The sequence below is a fragment of the Brachyhypopomus gauderio genome, chromosome 10, assembly GCF_052324685.1.
Source record: "Brachyhypopomus gauderio isolate BG-103 chromosome 10, BGAUD_0.2, whole genome shotgun sequence".
Classification (NCBI taxonomy): domain Eukaryota; kingdom Metazoa; phylum Chordata; class Actinopteri; order Gymnotiformes; family Hypopomidae; genus Brachyhypopomus; species Brachyhypopomus gauderio.
Genome location: NC_135220.1, coordinates 3,460,945 through 3,485,821, shown reverse-complemented (window position 1 = coordinate 3,485,821; position 24,877 = coordinate 3,460,945). Strand labels below are relative to the sequence as shown.

General features: G+C 48.0%; 1 protein-coding gene across 7 annotated transcripts in view; it reads left to right on the top strand.

Annotated features, from left to right (window-relative positions):
* The window catches only part of iqsec1a (IQ motif and Sec7 domain ArfGEF 1a), an 89,269-nt gene that overhangs the window by 45,531 nt on the left and 18,861 nt on the right, over positions 1-24,877 (top strand). For 5 of the 7 annotated variants that reach the window (XM_077018771.1, XM_077018772.1, XM_077018776.1 and 2 more), the window contains 2 exons: positions 23,229-23,493; positions 23,591-24,819. In XM_077018771.1, coding sequence (XP_076874886.1) covers positions 23,229-23,493; positions 23,591-24,819 — 1,494 coding nt within the window. Of the gene's footprint in view, positions 1-16,355; positions 16,642-21,895; positions 22,279-23,228; positions 23,494-23,590; positions 24,820-24,877 lie in introns of those variants that run through there. The other 2 variants (XM_077018773.1, XM_077018774.1) reach the window with 2 other exon arrangements.

Here is a 24,877-nt window from a genome sequence, read left to right as displayed (position 1 = left end):
CATGCCTGGGCTCGTGTGTCTGTAGTGACCGAGACAGAGACGCGGAGTCTGCTAGGCTCAGAGGCACCACAGAGTTTGTTCATGATTAGTAAGAATTGCGATCATTTGTCCAATTACTTGTGGAGCGCTGAAGTGGAGTAAACAGGACACATTAAGAAGGCTGTGATTCTCATATAGTTCAACAAATGCAAAACAATGGAAACTGAAATCGAAACTCAATGTAAAACTAATGTTCTGCATTTCAGTTGCACAGTAATAATTTCATATCCAGTAGTGTGTGTGTGTGTGTGTGTGTGTGTGTGTGTGTGTGTGTGTGTGTGTGTGTGTGTGTGTGTGTGTGTGTGTGTGTGTGTGTGTGTGTGTGTGTGTGTGTGTGTGTGAAAGCATCTGAGTGCTTGAGGGACCAGTAGATTCATTCTTCATTCATTGGGACTGCCAGACAGGTACCAGAGTGCTTGATGAATCGGTGATTCCCTCGAGATGATGGCAATGCTGCAGATGTTCTGAGCCCATAATTCTTCTCAAGGAGCAGGTAACTGATATGGCACGTGTGAGAGATGTTTATGACTACATCCTCCGATCACTGGACACCTTCCTGAACCCAGTCTGGCTGAGATCACAGTGTATTACTGTTGGGTTTTCTTACAGGCCCATGGTGGATTTTGGAGGTTCGCTAAATCAACCATCCCTCATTCTCCTTAATTATATGTAATTATTAATGAACTGTATTAGTGTTGTCACTGAAATAGTCATTGCTTTTTGAAAACAATAATTAAAGTGTCCTCTTCAATATCCATGACCAACTAGGGGCAGGTGTGTGTGTGTGTGTGTGTGTGTACATATGAGTACATTTGTGTGTAGTTAACAATGTTGTGTAACACATGGAAACAATTTAGATCTGTTCTTCACTGAGCATTGCCGTTATGAAGAGGCAATTATTTCAATTACTTGCTCATGATTCATGATTTTATTAAATTATTTTAAATAATTTAATAAATAGATTTAACTAATTGAGTACTCAAATATAAAAAGCACAATGATTAAATTAACAAGACCTATGTCACTGATAGGCCTGCTAGAGTGCTGAGAGCATCCCCTTGTGGACAGATTTAACTTTGCTAAACGTTTCTGAGTGAGTTACAGGCTAAATTACAAGTAATGTGTACGACGTGCTTCATACACAGTGTTTTCACACGCCGCTGACTTTGGTTTTACACGTCACTAAAGGAGATGGGTCATGATAACATGGTTAGTGGTCACTCTGACCTCAATCAAGTTGCTTATTTGTTTGTTTATAAATTAATCAATTTTAGATTTTTAAAATATTTTTTCTAAATTTAAAATAGCTTTTACTTGATTGTTTTTTTTATGAATGTATGTATATATTGTTTTATTGTGTGTGTGTGTGTGTGTGTGTGTGTGTGTGTGTGTGTGTGTGTGTGTGTGCGCGTGCGTGTGAATACTCACACGATTCACGTCATTTCACTTTTTCACTTTTTTTGGTGGGGAAAGCGGACACACTTGTTTTTCTCAGTTCCTGGACGCTACTGTCTGTACTCACTAATTAGTGATCTGTGTGCACCCTCTAGTGGTGAAATATGGTACTCTGAACATCCCTGCTGTGTTAAATTCACAGTGTGTCATGTTGTTGAAATCTGGCCTCAGTTATGTCATAGTAAGTTATTTTTATTTCAGATATTCCCAGATATTTCAAGGCCTCTTTGCTCCTTGGGTTATTGTGTTATTTGTGAGATTTGAAACTCTGAGACATGCCATTGATGAATCATTCAGGACAGGGTTGGGTCAGGGTGACGGGATCATTCAGGGTGGGGTTTGGTCAGGGTGACGGGATCATTCAGGACACTGGTTATGGCGATAGGATCATTCAGGACAGGGTTTGGTCAGGGTGACGGGATCATTCAGGACACTGGTTATGGCGATAGGATCATTCAGGACAGGGTTTGGTCAGGGTGACAGGATCATTCAGGACACTGGTTATGGCGATAGGATAATTCAGGGCGGGGTTTGGTACGGGTGACAGGATTGTTCAGGGCGGGGTTTGGTCCGGGTGACGGAATCATTCAGGACAGGATTTGGTCAGCGAGACTGGATCGTTCAGACAGTGTTTGGTCAGGGAAACTGGATTGTTCAGGGCGAGGTTTGGTCAGGGAAACTGGATTGTTCAGGGCGGGGTTTGGTCCGGGTGACAGGATTGGTCAGGGCGGGGTTTGGTCAGGGAAACTGGATTGTTCAGGGCGGGGTTTGGTCCGGGTGACAGGATTGTTCAGGACAGGGTTTGGTCAGCGAGACTGGATCGTTCAGACAGTGTTTGGTCAGGGAAACTGGATTGTTCAGGGCGAGGTTTGGTCAGGGAAACTGGATTGTTCAGGGCGGGGTTTGGTCAGGGAAACTGGATTGTTCAGGGCGGGGTTTGGTCAGGGAAACTGGATTGTTCAGGGCGGGGTTTGGTCCGGGTGACAGGATTGTTCAGGACAGGGTTTGGTCAGCGAGACTGCATCGTTCAGACAGTGTTTGGTCAGGGAACCTGGATTGTTTAGGGCGGGGTTTGGTCAGAGTCGTTGTCATTCAGGACCTTCCCTTAAGGTTTTTTTTTTTTTTTTTTTTTTTTAATAAAAGACCCTACTAGACCCTTCAGTTTTCTTTGCTGGACTATGGGTGTTATGCCACTTTAGCCTGTCCACTTATAACATGTGTGTAACGTGTGTGGACATACACCTACTCATAATGCATTAGGGCAGTCATGGTTTGGTGGTTAGGGAACCGGTCTTGTGACCGGAGGGTCTTGGGTTTAATTCCCAGACCTGAAGTCATGTGTGAGGTGCACTTGAACAAGGCACCTAACCCCACCTGTTCCTCCGGCCCAAGATAGAGAGAGGGCTGTGTGTGTGTGTGTGTGTGTGTGTGTGTGTGTGTGTGTGTGTGTGTGTGTGTTCTAACTGCACAAATGGGTAAATGTGGAGGACAAATTTCAATTGGGGTGAATATCACAATCGACAAATATGGCAACTTAACAACTTATCCAAATATTTACGTCATACGTGACACAGTATGGTGTTCAGATTGTATGGGTTTCGTGATCCAGTCTTCGAACATTGTGCAAGATTATCGCTACCAGTGGGTCCAGAGGTCCAGAGCAGGAGTCTGATTTCCCAGGGGCCTCGTGCAGGAGGCAGTGGGTCTCACGACGGTGCTGAACTCCCTCAGAGGTCGCTGGGGTCATGCCATGCCTGCAGCTTCTCATGTTTGTTTTGTTGACCTTTTTGTTGACCTTGTCTTTTTACTTTCTCTGTGTCACTTCATATATATTCATAAGGAACATGTGTGCTCTTCCTTACATATGAACATTAGCTTATAAATAACGTATTATTTACCTGTTGTTATTCAGTATTCAGTGATTGAGCAGTTTCACTCCATTTCCCTTCTGAAAGTGCTGGTGTTCAGATCTCAGATCCTCGCCCATTTCTAGGGGGAGTTTTCTCTGCTACCTGGCATGTGCTGAAGTATCTCGGCGAGCACGAACCACACAGTGTGTTGCCAGATGTCAGTGGCGCAGACGGGGGTTTGACTGTGCGTTTGTCAACTCCAGCTGAGTTTTTCCCAACATGGCGCCCTGCTCTGCTGTGGGCCTCTGCGATGCTTCAGGGAGCCGTCGGCTGGGTTACAGAGGAAGCTAATGGCTAACAGACGGAGCGTGTCAGGCATGCGAGTTCGTGCTCTGGGATCAAGGCCACGCCCCCTCTCCCCCAGAGATGTATGACCTGTTATCACAGCCTCTCTGTTTTCACTGCTAATTGGCTGCAGTGGACGGAGAGTGGCAGTAATGAATGAGGAGGAGTTGGTCTTTGTGGGCACTTGGTTAAATGCTCATTAGGAATGATGACCTGTGTGGGTTAATGAAGCCAGATCATTCTGTATCTGGGGCCATTGTGATGCGTTTAGCTGATTTATTTTTTTAATTAAGATGCTTAAAATTGATTAATTAAGCACATTGTGTTTCTATGATTTAGCTAAAACCAGCTGGTGGTTGTGCAGGTTATTTTGGTACGGGCTTGTATGGTGAACTCTCATATTCTGCAGTGTCCACAAGTCCTTCAGTAGTGGATGGGCTATTCTGTAGTTTACTTTCCATGGTTTCTACTGTATTATGTCTCTGAATGATGGGAAGAGCAAGAGAGAGAGAGAAGGAGGAAAGACATGGAGGTTCATGTACAAATATAAAGTCTCTGCTGACATGGTCCTCGGTCTAGGGATGTCCTGCTACTGAGCATGTGAATTAGAAAGAGTTACAGGAGATCGGCAGTTTCCTCTGTGGTGTTTATAGAAGCTGGCGGGTCGGATCAGTGTCTTGGTACACTCAGTTGGGGGAAAGACAACCAGTGGGCCGGCCTTGTTGGACAGGAAACTGAAAGGGGTTCGAAAACGAGCTGACAGTAAAGGCAGAAAGGAGGCAGAGTTTTCCTGCGAGCACATGAACTGTGTTGGTTTGAATGTTTTCTAGAGCTGAACTCCTGAGATGTTCCTAGTCCCTGCGGGGTGCTGCCTGTGTTGAACTCCACAGTCGTTAAGGTTGAGAGCTTCAGAGTCTGTGCAATGTTGCAGGGCTGGTCGGCTTTCTAATTCCAGGATGGGTCCGTTGCGCCGGGCCCTTGGCTCGGAGCCCAGAATGTCCCAGACAGGCCCGGAGGAGAGGGAGGAGAGAAGGAGCATGTAGCCAGGAGACCTGTGACTCCCTGCAAGCACAAAATGCGCAGAACAGCTGAACAAATGAAATACGAGAGAGAGAGAGAGAGAGAGAGAGAGAGAGAGAGAGAGATGAAAAGTGGAAGGTAATGAATTATTGACTTAAGGACTATGGGAGAGTAAAAGGAATAGGAGAGAGAGAGAGGGATATGGAGAGAGGGAGAGGAGGGATATGGAGAGAGAGGGAGAGTTGCCCTGGTGGACTGGGCAGTAATCTGAGTGGTCAGTCGGTCAGTTGATCCTCCTCCTCTCCAGACTGGTCCTTCCGCTCTCCTGGGTGAGAATATGGGCTTCTTCTCCAGCACTCTGGCAGAGACGCGTGCTGGTGCTCACAGTCAGGTAGGCAGCTGTTTGCTGTACAGGTGTGTGCGTGTGAGAGAGGCTGCAGGTGGGAAGACCCTCTGCCTCCCAGCCGTGCAGGTGCGGGTGGAGACGGTGGTGCGTACCTGACCTCAGGCACCTCCACCACGTCTCTCTGCTCTTCTGGACCAGAATGCACTTGTTCAGTTTTTGGTTGAATTTGGATTTATTAGCACCGAGGGTGTGTCTGTTCTAGCTTTTTATGTATGAAGGTGTATTGCAGATAAAGGCTGTAATGTCATTGATACAAGAAGAGGTGAAAATGTGAGAATATTCGGTTGGTGAGGAGGAGAAGTCCTCGACCTCCTCATACTGGAGAAACATGTGATCTGTGACATATTCAGAAGAGAGAGATGCGTATTCTGTGTGTTCCTCAACACGTTTGGTGTGACTTTTAAATCTTTTTGATTGTTGTAGGTAGTGATTGTACAACACGTCTTTGTTAGATTTCAGGAGTAGAACCTTCTAAAATGGTTCAGTTTTGGTGGCCCAAAAGTAGAGAGACTGGCTTTATGGTCCTGGCTTGGAGATGATGTTCACACTTTGAGTGGGATGCAGGAATATGAAGCTGTAGTTTCATTTCAGGGACTGAATACTGATCCCATTCCTACGAAAGCTGTGAAGGTTGAATTTGAACAAACTACACAGAAAACAAAAAAGATTTTCCCACATGTATGCCTGAATCTTCTCTGAAGAGCTGCGTTTGAAGACTCCACTACCCAGAATCACGCACAGCAACCCTGTCTGCTGTTATTCATTAGACACTTCCATCAATTGCATCCAATCATTCAAACCTACAATCCAATCACAGCTGCATCTGGCCTAACGAACGCACATTCATCTTCTGAAGTGCTTAACGTCGGAGCTTTTCCTGCTGTCGGCCGATCGCTCAAAGCTGCTGACCTAACCTAAGTGACTGCGTTTACAGCAGAGACGGCCTCGTTGACCGTCATTAGTGCAAATGAAAAACCTCAGAGAATTACCCCCCCACACTCCCCCCACCCCCCCACCCCTCGCTTCCATGGCTCCAGCCTGCTGTATGGAAAAGAGGCGAGAGGGCTCACTACCCAGGATGCTCTGCAGCTAATGAACTGCCCTGCCATGCCGGCTGGTTTGATCACAAAAGCGAGTTTCAAACTGTGCGTCTGCCTCTTTTCATTGGTTTGTTGTTTTGTGCTGTAAAAACTCCCTCTGTGTAACACATAAGACCACAGAGCTTAAAAATTACATTCAGACTTATTTTCTCATTATTATCCAGGCATGCAAGTGTTTTACTTCTCTGCAGCTCTGCACAAGTTCTAGCTAGTAAATTGGAGGCTGGGTTCACAGAGGCACTGACTGAAATTCCTGTTTTTGTCATTTCTTCAGTACCAGGGTCTGGATGATGTCACTCCCCCTGTGATCAAAAGCACATCTGTGCACATGAAAGGCGTGTTCGTTCAGCTTCTCGTTTTATGTTTGCCGGGAAAAAACGGCACGGATGTGTCCACGAAGAATCGTTTAGTCCAAGAAGTCGTTTAGTTTAAGTTTCAACTTCGTGTAGCATGAGTCACACACACGGAGTTCAGCTGGAGTGAAGCCCAAACCACAACCTTCCAGCAGGCCTTCAACATCTGCCCCTCTCCAGAGGTCCCCGTCTCGGGGACATGGGCACGCCATGGCGACTGGGGTCACTTTGCAAAATTATGAGTCATTTCATTCAGTCCCTTTCATTTCATCCCACACCACATCCTTCGCGTTAATCCCTGATTGTTTTAATTGGACATGTCGCCTGCCTCCACCCTACCATGGCCATTTTGGCTAGTTTTAAAGAGCTTTCTATGTAGATGGAGCTGAATAGCTCAGTGTGTTCTTCTCTTCAGCGTGTAGGAGCTGTGGGAGTCTCCACCTTCGCTACACTTCACTGCCTGTCCTCTGGATCATTTGAGCAGCCTGTGTCCACTGGCTAGACATCATGGGTGGGGATATACGTGTCTCTATATATAGTGAAACAGTAAAAGATCTCCGTCAGTGTAAGTAATAAAAGTTCTGTGTTTGTACGGGTCGTGACCCGTTTGTGGACGTGTTTCGGGACGTGAGGAATGCACTGTCACTTTTCAGTTCGGTTTCCTCTTTGAATAAACTGCAGAGTGGCACATTCCTGTGTGTGTGAGCACTTTCCACTCACACAGTTCTCACTCTGGAAAACAAGAAAGACAGAGGACAAATGTAGGACTGGTGTCCACCCAGGACAGGACGTCTTCAGCATGCAGAGGTAGTGCTGAATTCCTGGATGTGATCGGCATGGGCTCACTCCCCTGAGGACTACAGCCCCCACAATCCCCTGCACCCTCCAGCAGTACATGCTGTCCTGCGTCCCCCTACCCTGGATAAACAATGTTACAAATACGCAAATGAACAAAATGAATGAAGTCATCATATTCGTTGGATTGGGGTGTTGTGTTGCGTTTTCCTGGTGGCCAATCAGGTTCTGATCTTTTGCTCTTCCCTTTGACCCGATGACCTTTGGCCGAGGCGGGAAGCAGAGACATTCGACTTTGCGTCTGAAGTACGTGTGGAATTCACCTATTCAGGCTTCTGCACTTGGGCTGTCGTGGCCCCGTTTTGCTGCACAAGCCTGACTCACTACTTTTAGAAACCGGCTCTGGCCGATGAACACATCACCAGAGAACTACAGGTCTCGCGTCCGAAGCTCCCGTATGTGTACTTTGCAGTAATGCCACTTGTTCAGTCAGTAAACCTCTACACTCGTGTGACTTTACACATCGGATTTAGACTTGATTTTGGAGTGACTACAGGATGAGGCTGGATTTGAGTGATGGAAAAAAAATAACAGTTAAGGTTTTGAATTCATATTCACGTTTATCCTCAACTGATTTTATGGGAGAGGGGCCTTGTCTTGTTCAGACCTCGTGTGTCACAGAGATTCTCTTCATATCTACCTGACACGGTTTTCCGCTCATGCTGACTTGTTGTTAATCAGGTTTTGCCATTTGGAGAGAAAAGAGTCTCCAGCTCTGTCAGGACAGGATTTCCTTTAGCAGCTGTGTTAAAGGCTGACGTTGCATTTTCCCCTAAACATTACGGTGTTTTTGAACAGGCAAGCATAAAGCCGCCCCGGACTGGTTTAGAAGGAAAGTGTGGTCACTGTAAAATAAAAAACACACAAACTCCCTACATCAGCAGTATTAAAGAGTACAGGGGAAGATGGTCAGCTCTCTGTCTTTAGCCTTGACAAGCTGTTTGAGGTTTCAGAGGATGAATGGTAACCTTTGGTCTGTTAAAGATGATTGATACGTGTTTGCATATAATAGCAAGTTCAGTGGAAGACATTTCACAGAATTTTGACTTTGAGGTCATGATGTTCCACTGGACAGTGCGAACACTGTCCATAGCACTGAAACCTGTTGGGCCTCTTTCATAACTCATTCAACACCAGCCCTATTTTACAAACGCTGATGTAAAATTCCTTTCCCGTCTAGATGCTAACTTTCTCCTACACCATATTTCTATTTGACTCGAAATCCTGTCAGCAGGCCCGCACCAGACCACAGCGTGCTGTGTGCGCCTGAGACACAGACCTGAATGGCTAGTAGCTGCAACTTCAGCTTATCAGCCCCAGTGTCCCTCATCTCTGTCCTTTTGGTCCCGCCCTTCCATGTAAGCTCCGCCCTCCTGTGTAAGCCCCACCCTCCCACGTCAGCTCCAGCCAGTCACCTCCGACCTCCCACGTCAGTTCAGCACTGCCGTGTACACGTGGACGCAGTGAGGCATTCTGCTCCTCTCAACAGTCCCCCAGTGTGTCAGTGCTTGGCAGCAGGACTGTTTCACTCCTGTAGGGGGCAGAGCAGAGCAGAGGGCAGGAGGGGTGGTGGTGATGGTGGTTCTGGGAGCTGGGGTTGGTTCATAAGATTTCTCTTTTGAGGTGAGGATTGGGAAGAGGAAGGCAGAGGGTGTGATTGGCTGCTGGACATCGTGGTGGGTCAGGTGAGTGCCAGCGGACCATGCTGCAATGCATACTGTTACATTTTGAAATTAGAATAACTGAATATTAATGGTTCTTTAATTTTGTACATCAGATGGATGTAATGAGGAATCAGAGTTTCTATTAGGGTTGGTGGTGTCTGGTTTGTCGGGTTTCAGTTTATGCTAATTCACAGCAGAGAAGTAGCGTGCTGCTCTATCAAAACCCATCCGGACATACACAGGTGTATTGGTATTAATATGGAAAGTCAATAAATAGAAATGTATTTATGTATTAATGCCGTGTTTTAGTTGGGTAGTGGCTCAACAGGGACTGCCCTTCACACACGAGAGCGGTGGCCGTTTGTGTTTCAGACCAGCTTGTTTGAGTTTCCCCTTGACTCCCGTTCAGTGATGTCATATCCTGGGTCATTGTACAGACTACAGGCGTATTTAAAATGACTTTCTTGAAGTCTGTGGCTTTGCCTGGTTTATTCATTATCTTGTTTGCTTGTTGTCTTATAAACACTGAAGACCCCATACTGCACATTGGCCCCCTGCAGCACTGATCCAAACAGTGTTGAACAGCGAGGGTGACTAGCATTATGTTTAATCTTTACCTTATGTGTGTGGAGTGTCTTAAATGCATTGAGGTTTCTCCAGTCATTCTAGACCTTTGAACTTAGAAAGGAACTGCGGGCTACTCTGTATGGCTTATGGAGTATGTATCCTAGAGTATGTCTCCTATTGCTACTTCAGATTAGGTTGTAATGTAAAAAAAAAAATACTCCCATATCATATGGCGCACACAGTACACCTGGGGATACAACTGTGGTCAGGTTTAAAATTTCACTGGCCAACAACCATTTTGCCTCCCAAATAAAAACCTTGTTATTATGTATTTTGCATGCTGAATCCAAATATATTTCTCCATCATCCATTTTTCTGGCCAGAACACTGATATGTCATTATGTACAGTATAGAAATGTGGTACCAAGGTAAGTACTGTGTGTTGGCAGAATACTGCTGCAGACTGAAGAGGAACGTTACTGAGGTCGAGTATAGGTATAAAATACTTATTTTAGAGTAAAACCAGCCTTATTTATGTATTAGCAATATAAAATTGACGTGAAATTGAATTGCCCTCTCACCTCAAAACCATACTTGACAGCATAAATTCAGCATTCAGAATTCAGTATATTAGAAGGTCTACCTGTATTAGTGTAAAAAAAAAAACCCATTCCAATTTTGTAGACCAGAAATCAGTTATTTCTGTGCTATGCTGCGTTTTTGCCTGGGTTAAAATGAGACCCAGTGACAACTGGAGCTGGTAATTCTGGTTCACATCGGCACTCTGTAATACAGTGCAACAGGAGAAGTAGGTCAGCAGATGGAGTTGTGCACTCTATCTTGTAGACGTGTGTGTGTGTGTGTGTGTGTGTGTGTGTGTGTGTGTATCCTGGTGGCTTTTGGAATGCTGTGTCATGAGCTCTTGCTGTGCTGTGTTTATTTTTGCTCTCTGTAGCCACCCTCTGGTATTCCTAGTGTGTTGTTGAGTAACTCACTCTTGACTCATGTCTTATTTGCCATTTAGACATAAACACAGTGTGTTGTTTACATTGGAGACACAAGGGGTTCTTGCTCCATTCTAACTGTGTAAGTTAGATGTTAGTTACTGATTGAATTCTGAACAGAGTTGCTTTGCTTTTGGAGACTTCCGGATCTCAGCTGGTTTCGTAATGTGTGTGGAGCTCATGTTAAACGCTGGACTCGCAGAATACAATTTCATTAATGCTTCTAAATACACATTATTTGGACAGTGCTGTGGTGTGTCTTTATTTGTGTTTGGAGGTGCTGTCTGAGACACTGATATATGATACATGACTGGTATGGGCTTGAGTCTTTGTTCATAGGATAAACTGCTGTTTTAACATAAATAAATAAACATTAATTTGACTTAACATAATTGTTTTACATTCAGGATGCTTGATGAGATTATAATCTCATCTAATAATATATTCATATTTTCTCCATTTTTCTTTGGACAGCAAATCTCCTGTTTTGTCGCTGTTGCTCCAGTTATACATCCATATTCCGTAGATGAACAAAATGAGCGAGATAATGAGGGAGATGGTTTGCCCTGCCTGAGATATTCATTCAGTGATCTTATCAGAACTAAGGATGTTATTCAAGACATACACTTCAGTAGAGGAACCTGTGTCACAGAACACTGCTAAATCTCCTGAGAGTGTACACACTGCGGTAGATGGAGGTTGAGAGTGTACACACTGTGGTCGATGGGAGGTTGAGAGTGTACACACTGCGGTAGATGGAGGTTGAGAGTGTACACACTGCGGTAGATGGAGGTTGAGAGTGTACACGCTGCGGTAGATGGAGGTTGAGAGTGTACACGCTGCGGTAGATGGAGGTTGAGAGTGTACACGCTGCGGTAGATGGAGGTTGAGAGTGTACACACTGCGGTAGATGGAGGTTGAGAGTGTACACACTGCGGTCGATGGGAGGTTGAGAGTGTACACACTGCGGTCGATGGGAGGTTGAGAGTGTACACACTGCGGTAGATGGAGGTTGAGAGTGTACACACTGCGGTAGATGGAGGTTGAGAGTGTACACACTGCGGTAGATGGAGGTTGAGAGTGTACACACTGCGGTAGATGGAGGTTGAGAGTGTACACACTGCGGTAGATGGAGGTTGAGAGTGTACACACTGCGGTAGATGGAGGTTGAGAGTGTACACACTGCGGTAGATGGAGGTTGAGAGTGTACACACTGCGGTAGATGGAGGTTGAGAGTGTACACACTGCGGTAGATGGAGGTTGAGAGTGTACACACTGTGGTAGATGGAGGTTGAGTGTGTACACACTGCGGTAGATGGAGGTTGAGTGTGTACACACTGCGGTAGATGGAGGTTGAGTGTGTACACACTGCGGTAGATGGAGGTTGAGTGTGTACACACTGCGGTAGATGGAGGTTGAGAGTGTACACACTGCGGTAGATGGAGGTTGAGTGTGTACACACTGCGGTCGATGGGAGGTTGAGAGTGTACACACTGCGGTAGATGGAGGTTGAGAGTGTATACACTGCGGTAGATGGAGGTTGAGAGTGTACACACTGCGGTAGATGGAGGTTGAGAGTGTACACACTGCGGTAGATGGAGGTTGAGAGTGTACACACTGCGGTAGATGGAGGTTGAGAGTGTACACACTGCGGTAGATGGAGGTTGAGAGTGTACACACTGCGGTAGATGGAGGTTGAGAGTGTACACACTGCGGTAGATGGAGGTTGAGAGTGTACACACTGCGGTAGATGGGTAGTGTGTTATCAGCTGGCACTGCTGTGTATTGTCTGCTGTCAGTTGTTTTTTTTTTCCCGAAGATTTCTGAGCTTCATGAACAGAGGTAGCTTGAAGGTGAAAACACTTCAAATACGAACGTGCCTGTGTGCCTTTGGGTGTGGTTGGTGCAGTCTGCCTACAAATGGCATCAGAAGTGGGTGGAGTAGTGAAGCTATCGGCGTATACCCATGATCAGAGCAGCATGCCCTGCTGTGAGGAGGGCAAATGTCATCACGCGCTCAGCTTACGAGGGATTTTGTGGTCAGAGCACGTGTTTGCCACCTGGAAGGCCCAGAGGTTTATGCAGATGTGATGACCAGGGCCGGAGGCTGTTGTGAACACGGCTTACATGGACTTTGATGATCTTCCATCAATCCCTCGAGGTGTTGGAACTAAACGTGTGTGACGGCTCTCCACCGACCGCCAGAGGGCCGACTCGGATCTTCTCACTGATGTCACCTCCTCTTCATCTGAACTCTCAAGCAGGAATCCCTGCCAAACTTCTCTCTGTTCCCGGTATCTTGTATTAAGGCTTCCAATCCCCGGCTGGCTGTGGTCCAACGCTGCCCCCGGCGCTGCAGCCCTAACACGTTCCTCTACCTCCTTCTTATTTTCCCTTCAAAGAATTCCATTGTAGCAAATCATGACATCACCACTCCTAATTGTTTCCAGTTGGAGCTGCACACGTTTCTGCCATTTGCCGTTTCCAGAATGACTCCGGGCAGCCAGTCGGCGTCCGTTACAGCACACGCAAATGTGAGAAACGGCGTATGACATCAGCGGGTGACGCCTGTTATTTAGGCTGCTATGGCTGGGCTGAGGAGCAGAAAACCCTGTGAGGGACTTTTTACCCCCCCCCCCCCCCTCTCTCTCTCTCTCGCTCTCTCTCTCTCTCTCTCTCACCTTCACTCTCTCTCTCTCCCTCTCTCTCTCTCCTCCCTCTTCTCTGGTTTGCATTAACACTTTGAGGCCCCTTGTGGCTGAGACCCCTAGTTTTCATTTCATTTTTCTTTCTCCTCTTTGTTTATGTAGGCAGAAGGAGGCCAGGAGCTCAGCGTGGGCTGCGAGAAACACTTTTGCATGTCTCTGTCGCTAGCGTAGTGGACGTCAGCCCTGAACTGGACACTCGGGCAGAGCTACGGTCAAGCAGTCCCAAGCACGCAGGAGCAGTGTCAAGCTTGGCCATGGTCCAGTTGTACTTGGGGTTCAGTACAGGCACATGTAACTAGTTGGAGCTGAGGTCTTCATGAGAGCTTAGAGACTCTGGCATTGTCCAGTTGGAACTCCCTTCCATGACATCATCATGTGGTTAGAGGGAGGCCAGCAGATCTATTTATTTATTTATTTATTTATTTTAAGGCTGTTCATTGATTTGGTGACTTCAAAGACGTCCCAAATGTGCACTTGTTTGGACAATATTATTACACTTGAGTTTATTCTCATACATGTCTTGGAATTGTTTCTGTCAGAACTGACTGTGATATTCTGGGCTGGTTTTGATGGCTCCAGCTATATCATTGGTTTCGACAGGAGCTCAGGTTGCTATTAAAACAATGTGTCAGACAGTTTAGTCAATAACTCATTGTTACTCACTGTTATCTGCTTCCACCATTACACTAACTCAGTCATTACTTATATAAATGTAAAACGAATGAACCTTAAGGAGTTTAGGAAAATGTCCCGCATTCATTGTTCAGTGGCCGAGCTTCTCTTACCAAAAAGAAGTTTATTCAAGTGTACTTATTTTTTTTTAACTAGAAATGTTCCAAGTTAGTCCGAAAAAGTATTAAATTGGAATACTTTCTAGTCCACTTAAAGTATATGGTCTGTATATATATACTTGCTATACTTATACTGAAGTATACTTAATAAAATGAACTTACTATACTACCGTTTTGCTAAGGGTTCTGTAGGGTAAATGTAACTGAGAAGACCTGAGCAGACCACGACTGGTTTTTTAATACAAGCAGGAGGTGTGAACTGTCCCCAGACCCTGGCCAGTAGTCGCAGCACCCGAGCTGCTAGGAGAACCTTGTCAGCTGTGGAGCTCGTCCGCTTCTGGTTTTGCGAGTGCGGGCAGATCTCAGAGCCCAGCCGTCGGGTACATGTGGAGAAGGAGCACACAGGCACTGTGTGGAAGGACACAGAGCATCTGCTGTACTGCTGTAGTATCAGCAGCCCCTGAGAGCCCCACTCCATACGGAGCTGCTTTGAGCTCCAACGTTATCATCTCAATCACCCTCATGCCTGCAGGCTCAAGTCTGGATCAAAAGTAGTAGTTGTCCCTTCTGGGTTTTGAAGAAGAGAGTCTGGAACCATGACACTCAAGCCAGGCCTTTGGATCTAAATCTGGACCTGATTTTTGTAATCACTAAGCAATTTTTTGTGAACTGCTCTAGAGGATGGAGCAGCTCAGGTCTGCTGGACGGTGTATAGGAAGGACAATGTAGCAAGATTCTGTGTATGAAATATGATGCTTATGGAATGTGTAGTTATTTGAATCAAGTGGAAAGGCGCCGTGACATGATTTCAAATGTCTGTGTGAATAAGTGCGTAAGGGGAAGCTACTCTGTAAACCATCCTGGTCACAAAAACAGGCAGCTGTACATCCCTCCTATAGCAACAAGCTCTGCACAGCAACATGAAAATAGCACAGCCTTCAGACACCCGCTCACACACAGCCATTCTCGGTCTCGTCCATGTCATATCCAGGACCTCATCATGGCAAATGTTGATGTGGGCGTTCCCCTCGTTTCCATTTAGAGCACGCTCAAACGCCCGCTCAAACGCCCGCTCAAACGCACGCTCAAACTCAGATTCCCCTTTGGCAGTCTGGTGTTTGAAGTTTCAGATGCAGTGAGGCCAGGCCGGCAGCCCGAGCCTCCGTGGGGAGGGAAAAGGCCAGGTTGCTAATTAGAGGCAGTGGCCAGCTCCTTCCTGCCATGTCCTTGTAAAATCACATGGCCATCTGGGAATTATTTTCTGTGGGTTTTTTTTTTTGTTATTGTTGCGTCAGCTGCCATCCTGTCCCCCCATTTCTGTGACACTTGGACCAGTCCACCTTCCAAGCCCTGCCTCGTCTTCTGTCTCCAGACAGGTGCTGGACCGCTTCAACACAAACCCCTAACACAATCACTCCAGCTTTGTCTACTGTGGACCGAAGGTCGTGTCTGACCTGTGGAGATTCCTAAAGAGCGACAAACGTCTCCCATGCTTGGCACGTGCTCGGAGTGTGATGGGTGGGGCGTGTCATGTCGAGGGGGTGTGGCTGGTCTCACCTGCAGGCTGTTGAGTGCCACTGCTTAACAAACACAGGGGGGAGAAAAGCATCACTGCAGCATACACACCTGCACAGACACCACCAAACACCAAACAGACAGGCTTGCTTTCATATAGGGCAATTTAAAGGCAGGTGTATCTGTCTCTCCCTCCCTCCCTCCCCCCCCTCTCTCTCTCTCTCTCTCTCTCTCTTTCTCTCTCTTTCTCTCGCTCTCTCTCTCTCTCTCCCTCTCTCTCTGCTCTATTAATAGACGCAAGTCGCCTGCCAAGCCTCCCGACCCACACTAACATTCCTCTGCTGCGTTTGAATAGAGGCGGAGTCATCTTGCATTTGCCCGCCCACTCTGACACCCCCCCCCCCTCCTTTCATGCCTTCTCTCTTTTCTTCTTGACTAACATTTCAGTTTTTTTTCCCTCCAGAATTTTGTAAATGCAGGCTGAGGAGCCGTTTTTACTCCGTCCCTTGGCATCGGGTCTAGGAGAGAGCTCCACCCCTTTTTCCTGGCCCCTGTCCTTCCATTCACACACAAAACACACGCCCCTTTTTTTCCTCAGACCCCACCCACTCCCTTCACACTCATGCCTCGTGAGCAGGGGGGGCAGTACCAAACCGTGCTGGAGAGAAGCAGAGGGAAAGACAGACAGAGAGAGAGAGAGAGAGAGAGAGAGAGAGAGAGAGAGAGAGAGAGAGAGAGAGAGAGAGAGACAGGGCTCGTCTGTTTGCGATTCTAGCGATGGCCTGCTTGGGTTCCAGGGCGGCTATCCTAGCCTGCTCTCTCCGAGCGGGACAGCACGTCCACGGGGTGCCGTGGTGATGGCCCGACACAGAACTCTATGGGAGTGTGTGCTCATCAGGCAGATATGTGGTGTTTGCAGTGCAACTCGGAGAAGACCCAGTCCCTGCTGGAGCTGGAATTGGATGGCTGGTAAGACTGGGCAGTGTGTGTGCATATTAGTGTGTTTGTCTGTGTAAGATCTCACCAGATGTGAGACATTACCTCATGCTGTTGTTTGTTAGTGACTCTAATGTGTGTAAGTGGAGGTGGTTGTGTGTGTTTTTACGTGGAGGTGGTTGTGTGTGTGTGTGTGTGTGTGTGTGTGTGTGTGTGTGTGTGTGTGTGTGTGTGTGTGTGTGTGTGTGTGTGTGTGTGTGTGTGTGTGTGTGTGTGTGTGCAAGTGGAGGTGCTTGTGTGTGTGTGCAAGTGGAGGTGCTTGTGTGTGTGTGCAAGTGGAGGTGCTTGTGTGTGTGTGCAAGTGGAGGTGCTTGTGTGTGTGTGCAAGTGGAGGTTGTTGTTGTGTGTGTGTGTGTGTGTGTGTAAGTGGAGGTTGTTGGTGTGTGTGTGTGTGTGTGTGTGTGTGTGTGTGTGTAAGTGGAGGTGCTTGTGTGTGTGTAAGTGGAGGTGCTTGTGTGTGTGTAAGTGGAGGTGGTTTTGTGTGTGTGTGTGTGTAAGTGAGGTGCTTGTGTTTTTCCTGCGGACGGTTCACTCAGTACCCACTGATGCATCTGAAATGGCCTTCTGTATCCACAACAGATGGATTTGTTTGAACATGTTCACATGTTGAAAAGCCCTTTCATTTGTTTAGATAAATTCAGACAGTCCTCTTCAGTATTCTGGTCCTAATGAATGTAGTGATTTCACTCTCAGGTCTGTCCCTAGCCCAGGGTTCCTCTGAAGGAATTTCATTCATTTCTAATTCGGCGCATGTCCTAGACAAGGCCTGGGGCTCCATATACTGTCTGTACGCTGTGTATTGGTCCATTATTAAGAAGCTTGTGTGACTGTTTATCAGAGTGATGTTCCGTGATGAGGCTGACTGCATGTTACGCGTGACTGACACCAGTCTGACATCTGTTAGAAGAGAAGTGTGTGGTTTATTTATGACGGTGTCTAAAGGACCACTCTGTACAACTAGGCTGTTGTGTTGAGATTCATGCCTGGCTTGTTTAAAAGCACATACGTTCATACAGTCATTACATTCACCATCCTCTGAAAAACTTCACTTATCTCAGCTCAGCCAAGCTGAGATGTTCAGTAGAACTTCTGTGTTGTTCTTGAGCACTTTCTGAATGTTTTTATGTTTTTAATGCTTCTGTCTATATCAAATGGGTGCAACCACACAGTATATATAAGTATACTATAAACCCTCCAGGCCGCGTAACCAAAGGCATTACTGACTGTCCTCTAGACTGAAGCTATTTTTTTTTTAGTCTGCTGTGACATACTGGATACAACAGTGTCGCATTTCAGCGCTGGCAGGCCAGATCAGGAAACGGCTTAGAGAGAGGCAGCACCGGGGGGTGGGTGGGGGGGGGGGGGGGGGGGGTGTACCCTGCTTCCTCGGGTTCAGGCGAACATTCCCCGTCCCCTCACACCCGCCGTGCCCTCACTGACTCTAACGCGGGGTCGAGCGCAAAGATCAGCGGCTCTTCCCGCCACTCGCCGGAAGCGTCACGTCCTTGATGGGGCCGCCGTTAGTTGCATAATGGCTGTCACTGGTTTGTCTGCCAGTTCCTCCACGTTTCTGGCCGGCTCCATTACACCATGCTGCTCCTGGCTTTTCCTGGACAACCGCGACATGCTGTTGGCGTTTATGGTTAGAGGCCCAGGAGTGAGAGCTCCGTTTTGGTTTGGGTGAAAGGGTGACATGTGGAAGGAGTGATGGCACAGACAGGTATGAGCTCGTAGTGGTGTGTGAAGCACTGGAGACGCAGGCACACACACACAGACACACACACACACACACACACACCTCAGGTCTGCTCTTCATTAACAGGTTGGATTCCCAGAACTTCCGCGGACACTTTCCTGCTCCCCTTCCTCCGCTAACCCATCTATCCGGACTGGGAATGCTGGAATTTTTCCCCGAGTCATGATGGAACACATTAACCTCAGGCAGCGTCTGTTAGGAGGCCCGGCTGGAGCTCTGGGGACGGTTAAACGGAGTCCGAGGGAGCGTTTACAGGGGCGTCCGGCTAAACGCATCCCGTCCTGCCCTCCGCTGTAAATCACGGGCAGCTGCAGGGTCTCTGCGTCCTCTACCATCTTGGCACCTCCACCGTGCGACTCACTCCCACTGGGGAGGAGAAGCACCCCACACCCCTTCTAAGAGTCACCGCTACCATATGGTTCTGGAGCATTCCTCTCATGTTAATCATTCTTTGTAGAGTTGCTGGGACTCTGAGCAGAAGCGTGAGTAGTTAAGGATTACCAGGCCCGCCCATCATTGGTGGCGACCCGACATGAATCCACATTTATCCCCTTTTTGCCATCGTTGGTCTCTTATGGGATTTTTTGTAATTCACACTGTTGGTGATGGTGTGTAAGCTCTAAGCTTGCTGCCTGGTTTAGTAATGTCTCTCCCATAACCAAGGAACCCCGGCATTAGTGGATAAAACCTGCTATATGCTGTATTTATGGTCTTTGTGGTTAAGCTGGTGGATGCGGAAAGAATTCTAACACGTGCTTAGGGAGATATGTGGGGAAAAAAGAACCCCTTCCATTTCAATGCTTCGTATAGTAAGTGCTCGCCCTGCATTCACCACAGTCACTCATAATTTATGCCATTTCATAAAGAAGCAGGATTTTGAAACGCAAACTCAGCTATACATTAAAACTTTGCAGCTGTTGCAAGTTTAAATAAATGAGAAGTCACGTCTCATGTGGAGAGTTTGGAGTTGCCTTCGTTGATAGGAGTGGTGGCAGAGGAGTCCTGCGGGACAGAGTCCTGCGAGACACTGTCCTGTCCGTCACGTGCACACCAACAGCTGCTCTTTACAGAATGTTCTTTTATGACCTTGCGCTGGTGCAAAGGTGAGACAGCCTTGGGGAGAAGCTCTAGTGCACTCTGCATGCTTTGTTACCTCTCTCACGCACTCATACTCTCTCACACACACACATACACACACACTCCAGTCACTTCTCAGAATGTCTGGTCTTCAACATAATTCATTACACTTATTTTCTGTCATCTTGGTTATAACACACACGCACACACATACACACACACACACACACACACACACACACACACACACACACACAGTGCGAACACCACATCAAATACATAAAATAATGACATCGTTCATTACTATTGAGACAAGCTGTTTCCCCCGAGCTCCTCAGTCACGGGAACCAGACCCACCGCACTGGTGGCATGTGTGGGGTGTGAAAGTGCCACAGGGACATAAATAATGGAAGCAAAGTGTCAGATGCAGTTGCAAAAATCAGGCGGCTGACTGAGAAGTAGCTTTGATGGTATTTGGGTGGTGAGGTCACTGCGTAGGGTGGTGAGGTCACTGGTGGTGCCCAGCTGTCACAGCTCTCCGTCTTCCACAACCTTCAGGGGTCACTGTGTCATCGAGTGTGTGTGAGATTTCAGATATTTGAGTCTTTTTACCGTACCGTATGATACGTGTTGTTATAGCCGCGCGCTTGCCTGTACCGGAACCTCAGCGAACAACCAGCAATTGGCAGAATATGAAGAACATGGATTTATGACACTGAATGCTGACATTGCCGTGCGTCTTCCAGCTGCGTAACCATTCCTTGGCTTTGAACACGCAGCCGTTGGAGTAGAAAGCGCAGATCAAAAGATGGATTGTTCCGCAGACGGCCTGGCGGAGACTTGTGTCGTCGCTGTAATGTGAAATCTCTCCGTCTCCTTGTGAGTCCTGCGTCCTCTGTCTGGAGATCCGTGCCACACGGGCCTCTGTGGAATCGGACCCTTCGTTTCTCTCGGTTTGGTTCGTACCATCCCCGCAGGATGCTCAGATGTCGATGGGCATACATGTCCACACGTACTGTCAAATGTATGCTATCCACCGAGACATATCGTCAATGGATCAGTGTACAAATACTCGTGTTGGGGCGGTTTGCCAGTGCATCACATTTGTTGTTGTGAGGTGTGTTTTGGTGTAGAGCTTTACATGATGTACCCGATGATGATTAGAAAACGGGTTTAGTATTGTCCATGTTCCTGTCACTCTTTACATTGTCATACTATAGCAGCAATAACCAGGACTTGTGTGCTTGTGCTCAGAACAAAACTGAGCCTCACTTACATCTATGGGTTTGTGTCCTATATAACACTTACCAACCCACATTCCCAGTCAAACCACGTCAAGTCAGGTTTTATTTATGTAGCACTTTTTGAATTGAGCATGCTCACAATATTCTCCAGTCCAGTACTGACACTAGATCTCTCCCTCCCCCTCTCTCTCTCTCTCTCTCTCTTTCCCTCTTCCTCTTTCTCTCTCTCTCTCTCTCTCTCTCTCTCTCTCTCCTTTTATATATATGCATTATATCCGTCATATGTGGCCTTTACCAATCACTGTGGAGCTGCAAAGGTGGAGATTCCACCTGGGAGAATGCGAGGGAGAGAGAGAGAGAGAGAAAGAGATGGAGAGAGAACCACGTGCCATGACAGATGGTGGTGGAGACTCATCCCAGGAGCCATTATGCAAGACGTGTGAACTTCTCTGCTTCACCAGGAGCCCACAATGCTACAGCCACAAGCCCGTGCCGGAGTGGGCCTGTGTGGTCCTGTGCAGCACAGTGGGCCTGTGTGGTCCTGTATAGCAGAGCCAGCCCATCCATACGGTTGTGGCTTGGTGAATGAGCATAACATCAGATCACTAGTAGACTCTCATCATGAGCATAACATCAGATCACCACAAGACTCTCATCATGAGCATAACATCAGATCACTACTAGACTCTCATCATGAGCATAACATCAGATCACTACTAGACTCTCATCATGAGCATAACATCAGATCACTACTAGACTCTCACCATCCGCTGCACTAGGATGAGTGTGTGTCAGTTGGTTTTAGGTGCGTGTGTAAACATCACCACCCATGTCCTTTGCCGTCTCAGGTTTCTCCCGTGTCTCGTGCCAGTAGCTTTATGCAACATCCTGCATTCTCTGTACATCACTGCATTAGCCATACTGTATTCCTTAATGCAGACTATTTTAGAAGCTACACTCAATTCCCAAATGGATTTGAGCACTGAAGCATGAAGCTTGACTATGTCACTGGCGTGCTTGTGGTGGCACAAACACGGGGGGCACGAGGACGCTGGGGCATGCTAGGGCGGGAGGAGGGCCCGGTCTGCACTGTGAGCGAGTCGTCTCCTGTTCAAAGTGAAAGTTCCTGGTTTACACAGCCACGAGTGCAGCTGCTGCACAAGCCTGCCCCAGTGTCGGTGTTCCTGCAGGCGGGGCCGGGGGGCACTAGGACCTCACCTCCACCCGCCTCCTCACCTGGACGTCTCTGCCGTTACAGCACATGCGCTTCTAGATTTTAACCTCTGAGAAACTTTTTTCCAAGCAGAAACAATGTTCACGTGGTAGTGCTGGTAAACGATTGGGTCCTGGTCCGGTTTTATCATGGCAGACTTTGTCTGCACTGCACTTTGAACTTTTTGTTTGTTTGTATGGTTTTTTTCTTTCTTTCTTTCTTTTTTTCTTCATGGCTAACAATATTTGGAGGAAGAGTTGTGAGTTTTTTGGAAACAGGAGTCCCTTCTTTGGACGAAAGCTTGTGGCGAGTAAGAGTGAGTGAGTAAAGCGTTACGTTGCTGTCATAAACATGGGGGTGTTGAGTGTTTATTAAACTACCGCACTGTCCGCCCACTGCCTACCTGCTAGACATACTGGTTACGTCACCTCTGACTTCATCTTAACTTTGCATATTTCATTTCAGAATTCTGTTTCTTGAATGCAAAACCTTTGTGAATTTGGTGCTTTCTGTGGTTATCTGACGGATTTGGTGTTCTCTGTCTGATCGGGTCTCTGAAGGCAGTGCTACCTGCCAGGCCCGCCTCATTCTCTCTGCACTTAGGGTCCAAATGGCAATTTCTTGTTCGAATAAGTGCTGCACTTCAGAGACCTGTGTTTGAATGCAGTGTGTTTTTTAATGCAGTGTGTTTGAATATGTTGCAGTATTATACAGTTTCTGGTGTAGACTGCCAATAGAGCCTTTTAAAATGTTTATTTCCATTGCCAATGTTAAACTACACAACTAGAGTTTGGCTGGGTGCAAACATGAGGAAAAGTACAGTTACTAAACTGTAAACATACATTATAATTTACATGTCTTTACATGTCACACGTCATACATTATACTTTACATGTCTTTACATGTCACACGTCATACATTATACTTTACATGTCTTTACATGTCACACGTCATACATTATACTTTACATGTCACACAGGTTCATTCTTGGCCCTTTTCCAGGTGGGAAAACTGCAGTTTCCATATTGTTTCAAATCATTTGTTTGTTACATGGAAAACGTAGTTTCTCCCAAGTCCAGAATATCCGTTAATTTTCTGAACCACATGTGGTACATTGAAACCGACCCTAGTTTCCGCATTTGTAATATCGTTCTCTTTGAACGGTCGTAGTTTACAGACCCCCCTGCTGTGTTCTGCTAGGGCTCTTTGTGGTGGTTTGGGTACTGTTCCACATTACAGCTGAATAACGGTGTGGGTCTGTCTTTCGCAGCGTGGAAGGGGAGGTTCAGAGCAGTGAGCCCACTCCTTCCCTGGACCGGGGCCCAGGCTACGGCCCCCTGAGCCCCAGCTCCTCCCTCAGCCCCGAGGGTGCGGGGTACGGTCCAGCCGCCCTGCCCGGACCCCAGCGGCCACGCCGGCCCAAACTCCAGCACTCCCAGTCCATTCTCCGCAAGCAGGCTGAGGAGGAAGCCATCAAACGCTCGCGATCACTCTCCGAGAGCTATGAGCTCTCCACGGATCTCCAGGACAAGCAGGTAGGACTATTGGGAAGGTGGGTGGAGGGGTGGGGGGGGGGGAGGCTACATTTTCATACGTAGCCACCTTGTTAACTTTCTTTCTTGGGCCTCCCAGGTGGAGATGCTAGAGAGGAAATATGGCGGGCGATTCATCAGCAGACACGCTGCTCGCACAATTCAGACTGCGTTCCGCCAGTACCAGATGAACAAGAACTTTGAGCGTCTCAGGAGTTCCATGTCGGAGAACCGCATGTCGAGGCGCATTGTTCTGTCCAACATGAGGATGCAGTGTTCCTTCGATGGGCCTGAGAAGGCCCACAGCTCGTTCTTGGAGGGCAGACAGATGTCTCTCAGTGAGGACAGGAGCCCGGTGGTCACTGTGGCGCAGCCCCAACACGAGGACGTGAACCCCACGTGCTCACTCCCGCCCTCCACGACCCCTGGTGACCTCAGTGACACCATTACGGAGCTCGAGGACGCCTTCTCTAGGCAGGTGAAGTCACTGGCGGAGTCGATTGACGATGCCCTGAACTGTCGCAGTCTGCACGAGGAGGAGGGGGACCGGTCCGCACAGGTCCAGGACATCCGGGCCGAGCTTGCGTACGAGGCCGACCCGGCTCACGGTGCTATCCAGCGTAAGTTGGACAACATGATGGCTTCTTACAGCGATGTGACGCTCTTCATCGACGAGGAAGACCTGTCGCTCCCGATGCGACTGGCTCACTCGGCCGACCCGCCGTCCAGCACCGATTCAGACCAGCAGGCCCAGTCCGTCGTGTCTTCCCAGGAGTACTGGATGCCCAAGGATGACAAAGCAGACACGGACACCAGCTGCCGGAGCACGCCGTCGCTGGAGGCGCGAGAGCCACGTCTGCACGTGGAACACCTCCCTCTGCTGACCGTCGAGCCGCCCAGCGACAGCGACCGCTCCGAGATCGACTCACTGAAGCAGCAGAACCTCTTTGAGCGAAGCGTGGCCGGTGCTCAGCCCAGTCCCAAGCACATAGCTCGTGGCCTGCCCCGCCGAGGCCCCTCCCTCTCCCGGGACGAGGAGCCAATCAGGCACCGGCAGCTGGAGAGCCACCTGGCCATCAACGGGAATCGACAGAGCAAGTCGGAGTCTGACTTCTCGGACGGCGACAACGACAGCATCAACAGCACTTCAAACTCCACCGACACCATCAACTGCAGCTCGGAGTCGTCGTCGCGGGACAGCGTGAGGGAGCAGACGCTCAGCAAACAGACGTACCACAAGGAGACGCGCAACAGCTGGGACTCGCCCGCCTTCAGCAACGACGTCATCCGCAAACGCTACTATCGCATCGGCCTCAACCTCTTCAACAAGTACGTCCCCCGCTCCCGGACACCTAGCGGCCTCGCGCGCATAGTGTGTGTGTAGATG